The sequence below is a fragment of the Branchiostoma floridae genome, chromosome 11, assembly GCF_000003815.2.
Source record: "Branchiostoma floridae strain S238N-H82 chromosome 11, Bfl_VNyyK, whole genome shotgun sequence".
Classification (NCBI taxonomy): Eukaryota; Metazoa; Chordata; class Leptocardii; order Amphioxiformes; family Branchiostomatidae; genus Branchiostoma; species Branchiostoma floridae.
Window position 1 is genome coordinate 7,834,609 of NC_049989.1, and position 19,994 is coordinate 7,854,602.

The window sequence follows — 19,994 nt, forward strand, 5'->3', positions numbered from 1 at the left end:
CCACTCAACATATGCTGTCAGTTCTGATTCTTATTCTAGGCAAAGCCTCGGCCTCAAAGATTGACTAAAGCATACCTCAAACATGTCTGGATGTACCAGTACATGTACTTTGAAAAACGGTGGTAGATGACCACCAATGTCAACTGTGATGACAGCTTTAGCGCTTAGAGAATCTCAACAACAACAGTCAGCAGACGGCACGAAGACGCTTCCTCATTTATAGACCGGTAGACACAAGAAGAGAAGCTAAAGCTTGGAAGCCAAACGAACTATTTCCAGAGATTTTATCTGTATCTTCTCGTGTATTCATCTCCGTAATGAATACCGCGTCTCTACGGCAGCGACATCTGCCAATTGTAACGGTTTATTTGGACCCACCACATGGGCCGTCAGTTATCATCAGGCCGTTGCTTAATTGCACCGTCTCATAGTTGTAAAAGGCAGGAAATCGCAGATGTGTGGTTGGCTCGTATATTGTCAAGACGCGCATTGAGGTCACTACAGGACATCCACATGCATGGGACCAACAAAATGATGTTCTGATCATGATCTGCCTTGTCAACACCGAATGAAAGGTTTCGTCAATCTGAATCAGATGTGACGAAGAATAATAATTTTCTGTAACGTATCAAGATGAACTCCATTTTGAGGGTAAATTGACGTTGCCACAAAAATAAGATACTTTTCAAACTTTACCAGCAGAATGCATATTGCTATATGTATACTACTTGCAAATATTGAAGTCAGGAAAACCATTATTTGGTATGGCAATATAACCGCACTATATTCTTGCAATATTCTCAATCTATCTAATGGGAGGCATGGTTGACCGCATACTGACGTTATTGAGGCAGCCTTCATGATAGCGGAAACTCCCAGCAGGGCAATTCAACAAATGCCTTCCAATCGTCATAACTTTGCCAATTGCAAACTGATCTCGCGGCTGCCAGTCCTGGTATGGCGGGCAATTTATGTCTTGAAACGGGTCCAAATGAGCCATAGGGCGCCCGCAGGACTCGCCGACAACAACACACGGCGACGTGGGGAATTTCCATATTTGCTTAATGTTCTCGGCTTAGGAGGTTTGAATTCTGAAGTGTCAGGAAGGTGACAATTTCGAATGTAATATTTTTCTAAGGTATGAAAATTCACACAAATAATATCAAAGTCTCAAATAATATCAAAGTCTCAGCAACCAGCTCATTTTGCTTTTCTGAAAATTAACATTCGCTAACGAATATGTCAGTTATGTCACTTAGAACTTGTAGCTACCTACATTTTGCTTTGTATATATAACTTACATAGAATTAGTTTTCCTTGACCAAAACACATTCACATTAAATAGAGATCCATGTACACAGTTCGGAATTGGGCAAAACTAACTTGGGCAAATCAATTACTATGGTTTGCATTGACGCCAACATTTCCATCATTTTCCGCCATGAATTTGCCATTAAGTGCGTATTTTGTATGGCCGCCGGTTCAATAACTAGTTATCTATAGACAGTAGAATCGAAGATTTTCTACCAATCCACATCTAACACGGGTACATACGTAAAATGGGCGGGCCTTAACTGATGACGCAGATTGAACGTCATGAGAAATCTCATTAACATTGGCCAATCACAGTCTTTTTCATGTACGGTGGGATGTACTTAAAAGCTTACCAGAAAGCGCCCAGCTCAGTTTGCTCCGTTGTAGCTGCCAGTCTCTCCCAGGACAAGACCCGTCTCGTTCCAGAGAAGTCTGCACAGAGAGAAGAACCTCGACCGTAACAGAGAAAGATGGCCCGCCTTGCAGTGTTCGTTCTTGCCGGCCTGTGCGTCGTCACGTTGCTACTAAATCAAGTCACGGCCAGGGCAGTGGACAAAGCAGAGTTGCTGCAAAAGGTACGAATCTGTTTCCACGGGCAAAGTAAAATTTGCTTCTTCCTGTGTTGATTTAAAGCCACAAAAAGATGATTTGATATAGAGACATTCTTCCCCACCAAATGAGAGATACAGCATATAGTATAACCTGTTGTAAGTCATTGATTTTGTGGACGCCGGAAAACTAGGTGTTATTTTTCAATCCCCTAGACCACGTATCTGCGACAATGACAGCGGTCAAGAATTTACTAAAGTAGCGGAATACAGATAATGTTACTTGTATTCTTGTTGTGAATAGCCCGGGAAAGCTTTTTTGATAGATGTTTTCCATCTGTGAATTTTCATTACAAAAAAAAAATTCAACGGACGGTAACTTTGTAAAACGATAGGATATTTTAATCTTATCAGAGGCTTATCTTAGAATTCTCAACATTACCACAGTGCGGAATAGTTATGCTAGTTGAGAATGGGCAAGTTGTCCGAATAGATGGTGGTCAGACTTCTTGTGTCAATCTCTGCGCACGGTAACATTGTACCTGATGCACTGGCTGTGTCTTGTTTGTTGCTAACGTCTAGCTGATATAATCTACATTCAAACTTTCAAACACCGTTCGTTGCATACTAAGGAGTGAATATATGCTTAGCTGGCCGCATTTCCATCAGCTCTTATTTCAAAATAAAGATATGTTCTTACAATCCGTCCAAAGACAGCGTTTTGCTTCAAGCCCGTACGTACGTACATACAAATCAGCGCACCTGCAGAATCGATCGATGATAAAGTTTATTACATTTTGTATGTATCAAGATAGGTAATAAAGATTATGATATTTATTATTCAAAGGGGATCTGATTGACATCAAAGGCTGTAATTTACTTTTGCTTCTTTACGGATTACTATCATGAGAAAACATATGGGGGACTTTTCCTTTGATGTGGGCTACACGATGGTCGTAACGGCCACCGAGGTCGATCTTCGATGAGCTAAGAACGTTCTCGAAAATAGTTGGCAAGAAAATGCTGGCTGCCACGGATGCAGTTTTGCTTAAGGAGCCATTGCGAATGCAGCTTGACTTGACTAACATTGGTATTGACTGACTGAAGGCAGTCTTCCGAGCGGTATTGATGTGTGCGAACGATCACTTTTGTGGTTATGTGTCTTGGCAATACTGACTTCTCTGCAGCATTTGGCACCTTGCCTCTTTCTGTTTTCTACAGTTACGCACTAAGAGACCAAAAGCGATTGGTTACAATAGTAAGGAATCATTTATGGTGCATTACTGTGTAGGTAAAGGAACTAGAATTTTGCCCGAAATAATGCATGTTAAGTGTTTGTCCGAAGCTAATGGTTGAGGAGACGTATGTAAGTTGTGTTCTCCTCATCATCCATCACTGATAACACGGCAAAGATAAAAGCATGCGGAGTTTCCTGAAAGGCAGATCCATCAACCCCAGCAGGTCATTCCGGTGATAATTCGTCCCCTAACAAAAATCACATTATGTTATCTAACCTATCACCTTCCTTCTTTTTATGCTGTGATCTTTTGCCAGCATAACAAGACGTTCAGGTTTCGGGGTCTGCACTAGCGCTTGCGGTGTTTCACGTATGATCAGTAGAATAACAGATGAGCCGAATTTATGAAGTATTCAAAATAATTACTTCCATGAAATATCATTTTCACAGAACAAAAAACTGCCAGAAACATTTCATATGGCAAAAGTGGCTGTTAGGTAGTAAGTTAGGGAAATGCCCGTAAATCTATGTTCACCTTGCAACCTTTTACTCAATAACTTAATAATGCAGATTTGAAAAAAAACTGCAACATGTACATTTAATCCAATGCCCGTAGCTGGCTAGGTCTGAAGGAAGACCTGTTGTTACGTACAATCCGGTCTTATTACATCCTCTGGGAAAGAAAATTGAAAAATCAATTTTCACCAACAAATCAATTTGTGAGATGACTTATAATAACTATAACGAAATAATCTAACTGCTTTGTTTACACACAAAAGCCCATCAAAGCACATGTAATGTTCTGGTCATTGGTTACATTGTTACATTGACGTTTTGGAGATGGTCCTCTGACTAACGTCTGATCAATCTACTCCAACAGACCGTAAATTGCAGATAAAGGGGAAAACTAGCGTAACGACCTAGCTGGCCATCTTTGTGTGTTGCGTTGGTCAATTTCTGCTGAAAGGCAAGATTCAGATTGCTCATCGATCGCGAAATGGGCTAAATGGGGAAAAGATGATGGCCAGTATTCCCAACGAAACAATTTGTCTCGACCCACAGAATACAGTGGATAACCGTCATTTCCTTAAACTACTAGCATATTTGGGTAGTCTATTATGGACAAAAGTTTGGTCGGGGGAAGGTGAGGCACTGTGATGTCATGTCCGGAGACGTTGATGATTGACGCGGCAACGTGTCCAGCAGCTACGCGCGAGTTCCACTGCTTCCCTGCTCAGAGTTGGATCTTGCCTCTTTAAAGCCCCCTTCACACGAGAGCACGAATTAGCCGGAATGCCGTCGGAATTAATATTCTTTTCTATTCCTGGCAATTCCTGGCAATTCGTAGTGTGTTCTAACTGCATTCCAGTTATTCGTGCCCGTTCTTTTGGCTAGCCCGAAAGTTTTTGACATGTTAAAAACTGTCGAGGTGCATTCGAATTGGAGAAATATCGAATGGCATTCATATTGGATTCTAAGTGTATTCTAACTATTCCTACTGCAGTCTGACCGCATTCTGCGGCATTCCAACATTGTTCGAAACATTCTTTTCTCATTCGATGGAGGATCGAAACGGCAAGCCATCTCGAATCCTGCCCGAATGTGGCAGAAAGAATATCTGGAATGTAGTCGAAATGTCTAGAATACACTACGAACGCACAGGAATAGAAAAGAGTTTTCATTCTGACGGCATTCTGGCTCATTTCTTCTCGTGTGAAGGGGATCTGGGGCCTATTTGGAATTCCCCCCCGAATGGCCCCGAATGTGCCACGAATTTTGCAAATAATTCATTTCGACTGGTTCTGCTCGATTCCTGCTGCTTCGGTTTCAGTGTGAAGGCCCTATTAGTTAGGCATAACGTGCAATGAAACCCAATGACGTGGTGCTGTTACTGTTACCCATTATATTCTTAGTCTATTGCGCTCTGTTGATGATCCTCATTAACTCTTGGTGAGGTTTAAGATATGTTTTATGTAAATCAATAGAGAGGTGGATGGGCTAGTTGTTGGGTTGTTGAAAAACAACAACCCAATGCCTGTACCATCTTTAACCAGGCACCGATGCAATTGAGTTTGTGCCATAAAGTCCGGAAGTCGTAAAAGCTTAATTGAGCAGTAGATCGAACATGTCACTACATCGGGAGTATGGTTGATTGGTGTAGTTTTGTTTTAATGGCCGAGTGATTAAGTGGTCTTGTAATGAATGTGGCATGATTGAAAAATAGGAGGTAATTGGTCAACCATTTTCTGCTTAACTTAAACGTTATAGATATATTTGAGATTGACGTTTATCTGTTATGTTACTCATTAGAATGAATGAAATAAATTAGGATAGAATAGAATAGGATAGAGTAAACTGAAATAGAAGAAAATCATCGCATCTTTCATCTAGACTACATTGGACGAAAAAAAAATATAAGACTTCCTACAAATCAGCATAAGAGAGAAACAGAATATTTGACAAAGAAGTCAATTATTCAGCACGATATTGCACTGTGCACGTCTTACCAGTCAGGCTTAACTGAACATAATTTTCACATTTCTCTAATCACGTCCACAGCGCACTACTGGCAGTATCCTGGGTCAGGTACGATTTCCCCTGCACGGGTGTGCCTGGCAAAGTACCCCGCTGGTTTTCCGGCCATCGACATCGTTAGTTTCCTGACACTGAGACTGATCGTACCCCCGAGACGCTACATGTACCGCTTGAGACCAATGCTGCGTTAAATGGCTGGAGACAACATGTCCGCCTTATTGACACTCAGCCCCTGAATGATGTATCATGCTTACCCAAAGGCTACAGTTTGCGACGTAATTGACCCATTTTCCGTGAAAAATAATCTTCCAACACAAGGTCATTAAATCAATGGCTTTTTTCCAAAGCACGGTTTTGATTGAAAAATATCAAGTTTGTCGGCATTGTAGAAATCGTGACAATTTGTCTCCAAAAAAAGCGACCTAAGAGATGAAAAAAATCAATGTAAATCAAAATCCATCTACAGAAATTACGGAAGGCGCAATCATATCAGACATTGCTTCGTTGATGCCATTGGGATATACACAGGTGTAAATGTTGGTATGGTTTAATTGTACCCACGGGAACGCCGACTGCCCATTAGGCCTGTTATGCAGTTTCTACAGTCAGCTCCCAGGGGGATGTGAGAAAGTTGGAAGCATGAGGGCAACTTTTGGATTGTGTCCAAACTAGCAAAACTTCCGGACCGACAAAACGTTACTTGCACAACTCAAGATTTTCGCACAATACGATGGGGATAGATATATAACACAGTTAATGCCTTAAGACGCATTGTAATATATCATGACATCATAGTCATCCTTGCCATGAATAGGCCCCGTCGATAGCAGTTATTTATGTATTCTTTTTGCTTGTAGTCGCACAATGTTGAGTTTTACTTCCAAGCCAGAGTAACGCTGATGGCCAGTGTGATAAACGCTCAGACAAGTAGATAAGAATCAACGCAAACCACGCTCTGCTCAAAAGAATCGATCTGCTTTATATCCTCGACTGTCTTGCCTCGGGACAGGTTTCCGCACTATACAGACAAGTTTGACAGCTTTCATGTCTGTCACATCGCGCTTGATCTATCAATCCGCGCCTCGAGTTACCACAATACGACCTAATTGCCCTGATGCGGCGAAACAAAAAGTTTTAGTGCCAACATTCTCGTGTAGGATTGGTCACCGACGGCTTTTATTGCCAGTACAGTACAATTTAAGTCCTTACACTGTAAAACCTGGCCGAGAAAACACCTGGCGCAGGCAACCACCTGTTGTCAAAGGACACATTGAAACAGTCCATTTTTACATAAATTTTCCTCTCGAAGCAGCTTATTGTCTAACCCAACCAGCTACCACAAAGGGGCACCCACCTTCCACTAAACAACCAAAATTGATCGCCAGCATCTATTAGCCATTTTAGATGAGGATTTCTGCCGACACAGTTACACTGGGCTTGTTTTGTTTAGGTTAGTTATATCTTGGTAACTTTGAAAAGTCACCCAGAAAATGAAAATTACAAAAAATCTCCTGTTTACCTTGTGTATTTTTCTAGTTTTTCACCTTCTAAGGAGGGTGAAGGTACCATGGGCAATCATCCGACCAACCAACCGACTCTTATATTAAGCCTTGGACAGGGTTGACTGTAACAGATACCGCTTTTCAGATGCTCAACGAACAAAATAGAGTTTTACAAACTTCATTGCGGTCTTGGAAGGGGCCATGTTAAAGCCAGTAGCTGGAGTCATTAAAGGAATTCCCTATAGTCCAATTAACGGAAGACAAATGTTGCATACAGCGTGACAGATCAACATATAATACAAAGAGCATCTTGTTAATACCTTAAGAGCTTATCAAAAGGCATAACATTTGTCAACCACGCCCCAGGTATCTCCGTTTGTGTCTACAAAAGAGGTAACGATCGACCGGTGCGTTTCAGGCACTGCTTTTTCTTGTTAGCTACATGTTGTATTCATGGAAGGTGTACTGACTATATACTCGTTGAATTATGAAACAAAACATTTTTTTTAAATTTATTAAAGCGACTTTTTCAACATCCTAATCATTTATTCATAGACCTTCTAGTTTGGAGATGTTATGCTGGGCGAAATCTCAAAGGTTGCTAAGTATGAATCTAGACTATCGACATGCCTCCCCAAAAGGTAGAATGAAAAAAAAAATCGATTCAAATCGTATTATCAGTAAGCCCTCTTCCTAACAGCGACTCAGCTAACTGATAGCGTACAAGTCTGACACAACCATCCTGGTCTTCCCAACCTATACACATTCTCATTTTTCATAAGCCAGGCGTCTGGCAGCTTTCCAAGAAGAGAGACCTTTGAAAAATGCCATTGGGTATTGGTTTACCGAGATAATTAGATTGTTAGGGGCTAATGGCCAATGCGTGTTCATCTTTCACCAGGGTGCGGGTGTTCATTACTGGCCCTGATGATGGGGTATATATAGAGGTGGTGGATCAAGCCGTGATGAAGCGATTTGAAAGAGACACGATGTATAACGACTTCATGGTACTGTTATACGGGCACAATCGGTGGTGTATTTTTCTCATCCATGATGCAAAATACTGTAAATGCTTTAAGTTCGCGGGGATTTAATTTCGCGGTAGCGGGGCAAGAACTGTTCGCGGTGGTTTTAAGTTCGCGATAGCACCATGCACTGTAATATCTTACTGCTATGGAACAATGTTTGCGGTGGTTTAAAGTCCGCGGTAAATTTGCAACGCGAAAACTGCAAACATAAAACCACCGCGAACATTTCTGCCCGAATGTTGCTTTTTTTCGTATTTTCATACTTGAATTACAGTTGAATTCAGTTTTGTTTGGGTGGAGATGGTCCAATTTGTACAAACGAGGGATACATTTGCATAATCAATGAGAAACCTTCACAATAAATCTATTGTTAAGTATCACTGTTTTTTTCCGTGCACAGTTTGTTTTTTTCAGGCCAGAAGGCTTCCAGAAACTTACACAATCAGAAAACCTATATACAATCAGAAAAAAATCAAAACTTCCCACAAAAACGCCTGTTATGAAGGCCAGTAAAATACATGTACTAAGAGCTTTAAATTTATGAAATCAAACCTTCCAACAAGACTGTGAAATGGAGTAAAGGTAATCGATTGCAATACGCCTCCTCCTTCTCACTACAAGTGAGATAATATTGTTGGTTCCGCTGCAAATTGTCATCGAAGCCATATTCTAGTTCCGAATGCACAAACCACAATTATGGTGATACTAAGTTCTTATGATTACACATATATGTTAATAAACGCCGATAAAGCCCATCGGGTCTTCTTGATTTATTCAGTTTCAATATCTTCATAACAAAATTCTCCAGAAACAAGCAACAAGTCATCATCTTGAGGACTTGTTATCTATCTTCCATTCGCTTCTCAATATCTTTATTGCATTTCTCCAATCTAATTTTCCTTGTGCTCATAAAATCAATCTGTATGCACGATGTATGTACATTTATCACCTGCGCGATACAACATGTGTGTACACTACATTTCGTATGATTTGGTTGTCGTATTAGCAAGGAGCTTAAAAGCTCCTTGGTATTAGATATTTCGGAAAAACCATTGTTATCACAAATCCTACAGCCATACCGCGCTTGCATATCACCATTTTGTTGCTCAAATTGAACGTCAGTAGATTGAATCAAGGAACAAAGTATCGAAAACAGCAAAGTTTATAAACCTTTCGGCATTTTGTCTAATGTTTTGTCTATTGGAGCCATGTAACACTTTGGAAGGTACATGGAGTTGATGAGGAAGTTTATTTGCACATGGAGTTGATGAGGAAGTTAATTTGCAAATTCTTGCCCGAGGGCTAATTGCAACATATATTGCATACATAAAATAAAAGACTTTGGTATAGATAATGGTGACAAGTGGAAGCAGGTGACTATTATAGCAATAATATGGACTGCTGAGAGCTAGATACGATACAGAAACGTAAGGATGCTAAATACATCTTTAGGGCGATGTTAGCAGTAAACTCTCTGGTGGTTTCTTTACAAAATACGTTTCACGTGATATTTGATTCGACGCAACTTTTGCATGATAACAGAGGGAGCTGAATTTAACGACAATGATCTGCCTGAATGTAAAGAAAAGGTTTGGTCTGTGTTGATAACGAGCTAGTCTGTATTCATGTATACCACCAACAAAATAACGAAATCTAGATGCGGGTTGTTTTTGCAATGTTTGTAAACGACTGAAATACTGATCTATGATATTAGGATTTTGGGTTATATTCATTGTTCCTACCGAACTCCAACATGCAGGAGAAATATTGTCTGATTTTAGTTTTGAACTTTTTTCCGAATTGTTCCGCACGATTAGATCGAGGTCATGATCCATATCTGCCATGTATATTGGAACCCCTTAAGGAAAGGTCACAATGGCGGAAATACGATTCGTCAGCAAGGCGAATGTGGGAGTACCAGCGGCTTGATGGATGATTAGACTTCCCCGTGAGGCAAAGGTAGCTCCAGCAGGATTAAGCTTAAGTCTAATGTGTGTAAATTTAGACTTCCAAAGGCAAGAATTGATGATGTCTGCCAAATAAGCTCCAGATATGTTATTTCCTGGGAGACTTATGACGTTAATTTCATGGGATAAGTTCTTGGTTGCATGTCTAAAACTACAGGGAATAACGTCTTGCCAATTGCTTATAATGCTTATAAGTCTGCAATAACACTGAATTTGATCGTAGATATTCAGTATTCTTGCAGAAATAACTTAGACTGTCGTCTGTCCCTTTTCTTGTTTCATTTCACAAAAATCGATGGTTGTTTTAAGAAGGCCTATTTTTTTCCAATTGAACTTGTCTGTACCGAACTCATGTAGGGGTAACATGTGAAAATTGTTCCAAATAAGGTGAATAATGTAAGAAAGAAAGATGATGACCCCAAATTGAGCAGAGTAAATATTACAGATTGGTCAAAATGAGGTGACTGATTGCTACTATATGTTAAGCCAGACAAAGGCGAACCAAGTGTTTTTTTTTCTTGACGATATTTTTTGCCGCCTAAGTATCTATTAACCCTATTTTGGTAGATGCTTGCTATACGTCATTTCAGAGCATATCGAACGCTATTATGTATTATTGCCAAAAACTGCATTGCGATTTATCTTCCGCACATATCATTGTGATCCACAGTATGGGATAACAAACAAAAGTAATGAAAGGCGCACAGAGGAGCTTAAGTGGCTATTCGAACTACAGCTCGTCATATGTCAGAACATAAAGTAATGGAAATATCTCTGATCGCCAAATGGACTACGGGAGCCTATCTGAGTTGTTGACCATCGATCGCAAGTAAAACATATTGCTGACATCTAGACTTTATTGATGTACATTACGACTGCAAAGATTCCGAATTGAGTAAGGCCTATCTTGACTCCTACTCATTTCTAGATGTATAGATACTTCTGAGTGGATTGAAAGAAGTCCGGATTGCTATAATCAGCTGCAACATTGTGACGTGAAGGAGCAAAGATGTATGAATAAAAGTAGCTACGCACAGCGTCTTGCATCAATTGATGCATGAAAAGAAGTCTAATTTAGTAGAGGTGCCATGCAAGACGCATATATAACTCAATAAAGATCTACGTTACGGTGCTGGAGGTGACGAAATTGCAGTCGCAAAATTCAATTTATTTTCTTCCGTAGGAAAGGTTATCAATGTCATCGCCTTGTCATAAAACAAGCCACTGCAGATATCATAAAAATGACACGCACGGCCCAACTTTTCACATGAAAAACGCTACTGAGCTGGAAAGAAACGTGATGCAATTTAGAAATATATTGCTTCAAACTGCTACTCTATATCTGTATCTGTATGACGATATGGCCACCCTCTGGCGTAACGGCAGTTAAAGTTACTTTCCAAATCATACTTTCTTGCAATTCGAACATATTTCTGTAGTAACAAACCTGATGAAAGTTCACTTGTACCTGATAAGTTATCGCAGGGTCTCCATCATATCTCGTTGTTCAGCAATTTTGGCATCATGATTTACCTGCTACGCTAGAAAGTAATAAGAAACGCATACTATCTTATCTTGGTTGGAGCACTGATGTATCGAGAAAGTGAGTTCTCAGTTTACCGTGGAAGACCAGAGAAGATATGATACTCGCACAACTGCCCGACTGGGACCGATTTCTGGTAGAGTTATATCTTTATGGTTTCAAACAAGAGTCAAGATGGCGATAAGGTCTGGCGATCATATGGAGGAGATATTGCCTCTGATGCACAAAAGGTCAAAGATTACAATCGTTTTCAGGCTGGTGCCATCCTCTGTAGAAAGCGTTCGCTTGCTAACCAGTGATAGCATGCGGAAAGATTAGCCCAGCGGTTACCTATGGAGCATGGTACCCACTATAATCGTTTTCAGTGCCTTTCTTCTCAATTTTGTGGTCTTAGTAAGAGGACGGATTTTTGTAGATCTGCATGCGGTGCGGTCTGAATTGGATTTCTGCTCCTTTTATTAAACAATAAAAGTATCAATTACATCTATGTTCTCTAATTTCTGCTAGTATAATAGATAGTACAATTACAAATTGTCTTAAAAGACCTCTATCCGAGAGCCCGTGTGACTTACCTAGAATGGCGGCTGTCCTTGGTGCTGAAGGTGGTGTGATTATTGCGCGCTTAACCCAGATTCAACTTTTCCTGTGAATAATGCTGTACCTGCAGAATACTGTTATACTGTGTTAAGTTCATTCATAAAATATGTGAACATTTCTAACTACCCTTAAGTAACTGGTTATTTCATGCATCATGGATGATAAGAATTCCATGTCTCCATTAGATTTGCAAGATACTGAACGACACGGTGAAGACGACAACATATGTCTCAGTTTATCAATGAAACCTCTCTCATCTCATCTCCTCAGGTTGACGAACTGAGACAGGCTATTGAAGAAGCGGACCTGCTACCGGCCGGAGAGGATGAGGCCAACGAAGAAGGTACAACAAAACGTTTGCGCGAACATTGTGTGAACGCTGCTTCGTTTGACGTCCGGCGCGTCTTTCATGTCTTATTGTCTCGTTCTTTCACGTTACGTCTAAATCGTCCTTGTCTTCAGTCTGCTGTATATGATGTTGTTCATAATGTCTTTGACCAACACAACTTTGATTGGCCGTTTCCTTCAGTGACACCTACTCATGGTTATTTGCAAATTTTCCTGTTCCGTCAGCAACTACGGAAAATGTTACCGAGTGTCCAAAACGTGATCTAAGCACAAGAAGTATCTCCGGGTTCGCTTGGATATATGGCATGTATGCAAAAGGGTTTTTATGACGTCCATTCTACCAGTGAACCTGCCTCCTGCTGTGGTGCTTTAATAGCTATTTGGTTCAAGAGCCATGGAAACATAGAAGCGGAGATGGGCACAGCCCCATACAACGAAATATGTGAAAAGGATTGCATCATCTATTGCGATGTCCATGGTCACGGTGTTCGGACATGTCGGTAACATGTTCTGTCCTATGTGCTCATCCTGTCGTGTTGTCCTGTGTGTTTAGTCTTTCTCTTTCTTCTCTCTGCTCTGTGTTCTGCAGAAGTAGACCTGCCATTCAACAATGACCCGATCGGAGAGGTCGCCCGCCGCAACTTATGCGCCAGTCTGAGGGCGCGCCATACTATTCCGCAGTGCAGAAAGTTTGGCCGCCGCTAGATGGCACCCCGTAACAGGGCGTACTTGTTAGGACAGGTACTAACCGTCGGTGTTACCTGCCACAGCTATAAATCACGTTGTCTTTACTTATCGTCATCTATATATTCTCATGTGCATGTCTAGTGCCCGACCTCCCCTTCGAAAGCGATACTATGAGCGAGATAGAGCGCCGCAACATGTGCAGAAACAACCCCAAGGCTCGCAAGATGCCGCAGTGCAGACGGTTCAGAGTGGGGCGCCGGTAAACCGCCTGGGAGACTCTCAACCGGACAGAACGCTGGGACCTTCGACTCTCCTCACAACAGAGTGCGTATATATGTTGGAAATATTGTGTTCAAATTTTCACGACTGCCAAGTATGTGTGTTCGAGCAGTGTTAAGCCTACATTTCCACAGCTAATATTTGTAAACTGGACAAAATTGGACCAAAATGTTTCTAGTGGCAGTCGTAAGAAATTGCAAAATTTAACACTTCATTTCTGACTGTTTGGATGTTGTCTTTGGTCGCTGTTGTTTTGGATGCTTCTCAGGAAGCAACAGAGGAGAGAGGAACGTCCTTTGCGTCAACTTCATGGAACATAGCTGGAACTAGAAATATGTCTTGTAAACAAATGTACAATAGAAAATTGTTATAGATGCAAAGATTGTGAGTAGTTTCTTGGCCACAGATGTGTAAGTAATAGTTCATCCCTGATATCCCTATCTTAATTTGCACATTTCACATATACAGCATAACTTGCGGTCAATGGTAAGATAAGGGATCTTGCTGTTACTGATCTAGGTGATTTTGATGAAGACAGCATAGCTAAGATAACAGCAACCAGGTATACGTTACAGCATAATCTGATCCATTATCAATTCTTAAAAATCAGCTAAACATCTGATGAAAGATCTACCAGCATTAAACATTTAAAAGTAGATTACATCCAAGTCTCTTCAAAAATTGGGCAGTAAACCAATCAGTAGGCAACACCAGTAAATGGCTTAATGGCAGAGTTTGCTTTGCTCTATGTAGTTTTATTACCAGTAGATTACAACTAGATACGACCTGGTAATCTTTTCGGAAAATGAACATGTCATTTGATTTGGAAACTTTCCATACAACAGATGTCAAAGAGTCTGGATGCACCAACCAAGCTGTTACTCAACATTGTTCAAGTTTCACAGGGGGCACTTGTTTCAAAAGATGATGAGTACAACCATCATCATTGTTTTGCTTCTGTATCTGATGTGTGTTGACAATGTGTAATAAATAGTTGTCATGTGACATTTTGTGTGTGTTTCCTTTTATTCCTTCAATCTAGAATGAAATGCTTCCTTCACCAATATACTGGCATAAGTATCATTCATTTGTTATTTCTGTATAGTGTGGACCTATGTCATGATAACAGAGTCCATACTACCTTAATCTATGGCAGATAAAATATGACACAGTAATCACAGATTTGTATAATTGCAAAACACATGATAAGCATAAATCTAGCATTGGGACAAATGCTCAATAGATCCTAGTTACTTACATATGAAATGCCACCAATACTCATTAAACATTAGTTAATCATGTAAATCAATGCTCATTAAATACTACTTACCATGTGCTATGTATATATGAATACATAAGTATGAATGTGGACTGGCCCATGTCAAGTTCCACACTACTCCCAGGTTTACAAGCACTAGCTACCTTCAGGTAGTACATAAAAAATAATAAACATACGATAACGGAAACTTTCAGCCCTTTTTTAAACTTATTCACATTAGTAGCCCTGGTACTTAACCCATGAATGTACGGTATATATCATTGTAAGGGGCACTAAACAAGCTTTCCAAATGATATACTGCTTAATCAGTGTATAACACAATGCAGCTAATACACTGTTCATGGAGATATAATCAACCTAAATGAAGTTTCCAAACTTTCTGTATTGAGTTTATTTTCAATGCCCTTTTTGCAAGTTGGGAATATCAAAAAGAAATTCTTCAATTCATAATTCCCCAATAGAAATATAAGTTCTATGTTGCCAAAAGTTAAAAAAGAGAACGCTATCTTACAATATCCATAGCAAAGCTGTGGGCTTTGGTTCTATTAATAAATCAACTATCAGTACATCAACTAAAGAAGGCAAGTCATACAAACTTCATCCTTCAGCCACTCTCATACTGAAGCTCTACCTCACAATAGCAAGGATCTCAGCACATGTCAATCCTAGTTAAACCACGCCCCAAACCTCCTCAAAGGCACTGCAGACCTTGGCACATGTGAGAGCTCCTGACAGGGGATAGTTACTGATGGACAGGGACTTCTCTATGTAGTCTGAGTCCACCTGGGCAGGGGGATTAAAACATACAAAAGTGATTACGAGTCAACTTACATCACACTGTAACATATGATCAATATACTCGAGCTCTCAATTCAATATGATATGACCTGTGCAATTCAAATAAAGATATGACCACAATCTATACAATGAGGGCTTAAGAAACTTAATACCTGTTTTCAGCAGTGATTGACAATATCTAATATGCGTGATGCAAGTTGTTTATATTTTTTAGCCCTGGACTGTAGGTTGATATATTGCATCTTAAGCAAGCTGACGTAAGCTTTTCTAAGGATAAAATGAATACAGCTCTACGTACAATAACAGCAAAAACAGTAACACACCCAATGCCAAAGAAATACCTCTAGTAACAATCCCCCCATCCCTCATTGTTTAAACCCCAAATTATACCCAACACCCTTTCCCCTGCAATAGATGTTGGTATATGTACTCACCGAACCGTGGGCCATGGCACCGATCACCAAGACGATTGGTTTGTCAGCGGGAACGAGATCACGTGGGTTCACCACGGAATCCGCGTGGAAGGACATGCCGATCTTGGTACAGCCTGTCGGTAAGTGGTCCGTCACTGGGTTTTTGATGACCTTGAAAAGTTTTACAAAATGATACAAGTTTGTCCCTATCTTCTGAGAAAAACATCAAAGGTCATCAACATTATTCTTGAGGAACTTTTGAAAAGTTGCAAAAATACCTCTGTAGTTCTTAGACAAGCTAGCAGAATGTCCCAAGCTATACCTCCTCTACTGCTTAAAAAAAAATTGTCCGCCTTCAAACCATCATTGATCAAGATCATAACAAGTCCAGAAGATATAAAAAAGGAACTTCTGCTGCTACACCAAGGAGAATTGTGAGGAAGTCCAACCTTGACCATCATCTTCTCAAAACCTCCTCACCAAATATACATGTAAACGCAATACATGTACCACAATCTATCCATAGCTTCTTAAACCATGCTGGTCAAAGTAGGTTAGAAACACACACACACAGAGCCACACACCAGACACCATACCAGTAATGATGAATCTTACCTTCAACAACTTGTTAGGTCCATCAGAAGCTCTGATGCTGAACTTATGCAGCAGCTGAACTATAGACACAAAGATAGCAGTAATGTATTAATGGAAACCCCTAGGAGTTTATATTCATACTGCATGTTATCTTGTTGCAATAGGGACTGATCTCATCATATGCAACACATAAAAATGACTTTTTTGTTTTTAATAAAGTTATACTGACACGGACATTCATACTACAATGTACTATTACTTATGAATTACAAAACACAGTGGAAAAAATTTTACGCTATACACTCACCCATAAGACCAGCAAATCTTTCAAAAGTCCGGGGGATTCTTGTTTGCGGGTGGATTTCTATCAGTACGTTGTTCTCTGTGTGGACATAGACTTGTAGGAGACCAGCTCTGTTTAAAGGGCTGTCAAACAACATCAGTAGACACTGGTGGAGAAAAACAAAATGAGATTGAGTAACCTTTAAACTACTTGAACAATGTGTGTCCTTTTAATGTAGTAATACTGGTTTAACCTTCAAAACGTCTTTTCCATGTTTCAACCTTACTAATACTACTAGTAGTAGTACCTAATAGTACCAACAAGGAAACAATTTCTAAAACCATAATTTCAGGGCATGGCTTGGGTATCAGATGAGGACTGTATGCTGAAAATCAGGAAGATGGTAGGGTTTTGGGGAGTAAGAAGCTTGAAATTTCCCAGGAGAGCATGCCAACAGCCCTCACATCTTCAACACGAAACATCTAGGTTGTATGTATGCATGTATGTACGTGCATAGGCCAGGAACTGGCACCTTGCGTCGGGTAATACCGCCCCTTACGATGTAACATACCCATGCATGATGCGTGTTTAGCTCATGTTAGGGGTGGGTTATTTTTTTTACCAGGTTTCCACAGTCAAACTCGGTCTAAAAAAACAAATGCAGTTTAAATAATAATAGTGTTGTTTACATGAAGACTTTAAAATGCCAATGAATGTCAAAATCTCCACCAAACAGAATCCTTTTTTACTATTAGCTAATCATAAATAAATGGACCACTGTTTGGAGTGAAATTCACAGATAAGCAGGTCAAGGACCTGAACCGGACCTGTACCTGAATTTTCCATACCGGTACCCACCCCTAATCTAGGTGAATGGACAGACAGAAATGTAGAGCTGGAGTGAGTTCCATTGACTGTACCTATCTGTGCCACTGGGCACTACAACCCTAAATGAACCAACCTGATGAGCGATGTCTGGTCGGCACAGCGAGGGGTCCTTGTTGTGTTTTCTCATCAGCCCCTTGTGTTTGTCACAGTTGAGAAGCTCGTAGCTCTTCCCATTCTGTACACAGGTAAAACAAAAAGGAGGTTGACTCAGTTGTTAAGACATTGAAACATGAAACGTTGCAAGTTTGAATCATACAATCTTACACGGCATCCATATAATATTATAATATCAAGGAATATGTATAATTTGTATCCCCGCACAACCATGAGCTGACGGAGTTAGGATTTAGTGGATCATCCGGAGTTAAACCAGGCTTTGGCTCAAGCAGTAAACTTTCAGTTTGACCAGCTTTATTACCCTTCGTGTCAGCAGTGATTGATTGAAAAAGTAACTGCAGGTACGACGCGACTGTTAGCAGCGCACGTGTATGGGTCCACGAGTTTTATGCCACCCTCCCCTCTCCCCAACAGAAGAAGATACATAGCTTATCCATATGATACGTTATAAACAAACCTTGACTGCTTCTAAAGAAGCCTTTTCCAGTACGACGATGAGACGCTTCTCTTGATCCTTTTCGTGCAATGTTTTCTTCTTTTTAGGCTCTGGCACATCGAACTTTCCGTCTCCGTCGAATTTTCTCCTGGGGGCCGCCATCTTAGTTTGGTAGAAACCAATCGCGTTCATTAGGGGTGATATATTCATTTAACGTTAATGATAGCACAAAAAGAATGACGATGAAATTGAAGAAAAAAAACTAAAAAAAAAAAAAACACAACCTCCAGAAAGTATATCGTTTAGTTTTCACCCAAGCTAGTAATATTGACATTATGGTTCAGGAATGAATCAGTGGTATCATGCATTGGGCGTTAGAGACCTTGTAATTTTGTCCCCGTTTTTCGTTAGAGACCTTGTAATTTTCTTTAAAACCGCAAGATGTCCCTTATGCACGTACGACGATGGTGATCGCGTCATGTACTATTATTATTATACACGTATCACAACTTCTGTACCGTGAAGGATCACAGTAAGTTCTGCTTCCATGATAATCAAACTGAAATTTCTGACAAGAAATGCACATTGAAAATAAGTTATTCCCAGCTGATAGATACAAATACCAGTAACGGATGGTCCCCTAAGGCAGGAAGGGAAAGTATAATTACCTCCATGAAATGTCATGGAGGTTATATTTTACCCAGCGTTTGTGTGTGTGTGTGTGTGTGTGTGTCTGTCTGTTTGTCTGTCAACAAGATATCTCAAGAACGGCTGGATGGATTAGTTTCATACTTGGTGTGTTGGTGGGGTGCGATGAAAGCTAGAAGTGATTAGATTTTGGGCCCCCTAGCGACTTCCCTTGGTACTGCAGCTCAACTTCCGGTTTTGCTATCTCGTGTTCTGAACACGCTATGGTCACGATTTTTGAGTGTTAGATAGCTCTTGTGCTCAGAAATAAGTGACATAAGTTTTGGCCCCCTACCGACTAGGTTTGGGATAGCAGGGGCATTTTTGTCAAAAACTTCTGAAGAGGATAACTCAAGAAGGGAACAATGGATTTTCATGATTTTTGGTATGTAGGTACCTTAGACAATGTTGTACAAGATAAGATACCAATTATACAAAATAGGAGTAAATTTGCATAATTAATGAGAATATTCTATCATGGCAGTTTTTTCAATGTATCTCTTGTCCCGGACATGATATAGTCTTGACATTTGGGTGGTAGATAGCTTGCAGTGTCATGACAAAGTGGGGCAGATTTCAGCCCCCTAACATGTAATTTCGGAACTGCAGGGGCATTTTTGTCAAGACATTCCAAAGTGGATAACTGCAGAAAGGATTGACGGATTGGCATCATTTTAGGGGTGCAGGTAGCTTGGGCAAAGGTGTTCATAATGATATACATGTTATGCAAATGAGGACCTTATTTGCATAATTAATGAGGAAATTGTATAATACCATTATTACTAATAACTGGACTTCAATAAATGTAACACTTATTAATTATGATAGATGGAATATAAGCAGATACCAAATATGGTAATGAGGAACTTATTTGCATAATTTATGTAAAAATTGCAAAGCCGCTTTAAGTCTAA

At 40.2% G+C, this 19,994-nt stretch overlaps 2 protein-coding genes across 3 annotated transcripts; one reads left to right on the forward strand and one right to left on the reverse strand.

The window, feature by feature from the left end:
* Positions 1–1,674: 1,674 nt before the first annotated feature.
* Positions 1,675–14,590, forward strand: LOC118426064. 2 transcript variants are annotated; one of them, XM_035835319.1, is made up of 3 exons: positions 1,675–1,889; positions 12,542–12,614; positions 13,209–14,590. In XM_035835319.1, exons 1-3 carry the CDS (start codon positions 1,785–1,787, stop codon positions 13,322–13,324), a joined length of 294 nt encoding a protein of 97 aa, XP_035691212.1. In that variant the 5' UTR covers positions 1,675–1,784; the 3' UTR covers positions 13,325–14,590. The 2 variants fall into 2 exon arrangements, with proteins under 2 accessions (XP_035691212.1, XP_035691211.1); XM_035835318.1 differs by having other exon boundaries at positions 13,448–14,590.
* A 167-nt stretch (positions 14,591–14,757) lies between these two features.
* On the reverse strand, positions 14,758–18,571 carry LOC118426063 (ribosomal RNA small subunit methyltransferase NEP1-like). Its single transcript, XM_035835317.1, has 6 exons — positions 18,415–18,571; positions 17,914–18,015; positions 16,977–17,118; positions 16,691–16,749; positions 16,097–16,246; positions 14,758–15,647 (listed from the first exon to the last, which is right to left on the reverse strand). The coding sequence occupies exons 1-6, from the start codon at positions 18,553–18,555 to the stop codon at positions 15,534–15,536; spliced, it is 708 nt and encodes a 235-aa protein (XP_035691210.1). The 5' UTR covers positions 18,556–18,571; the 3' UTR covers positions 14,758–15,533.
* Positions 18,572–19,994: the final 1,423 nt, after the last annotated feature.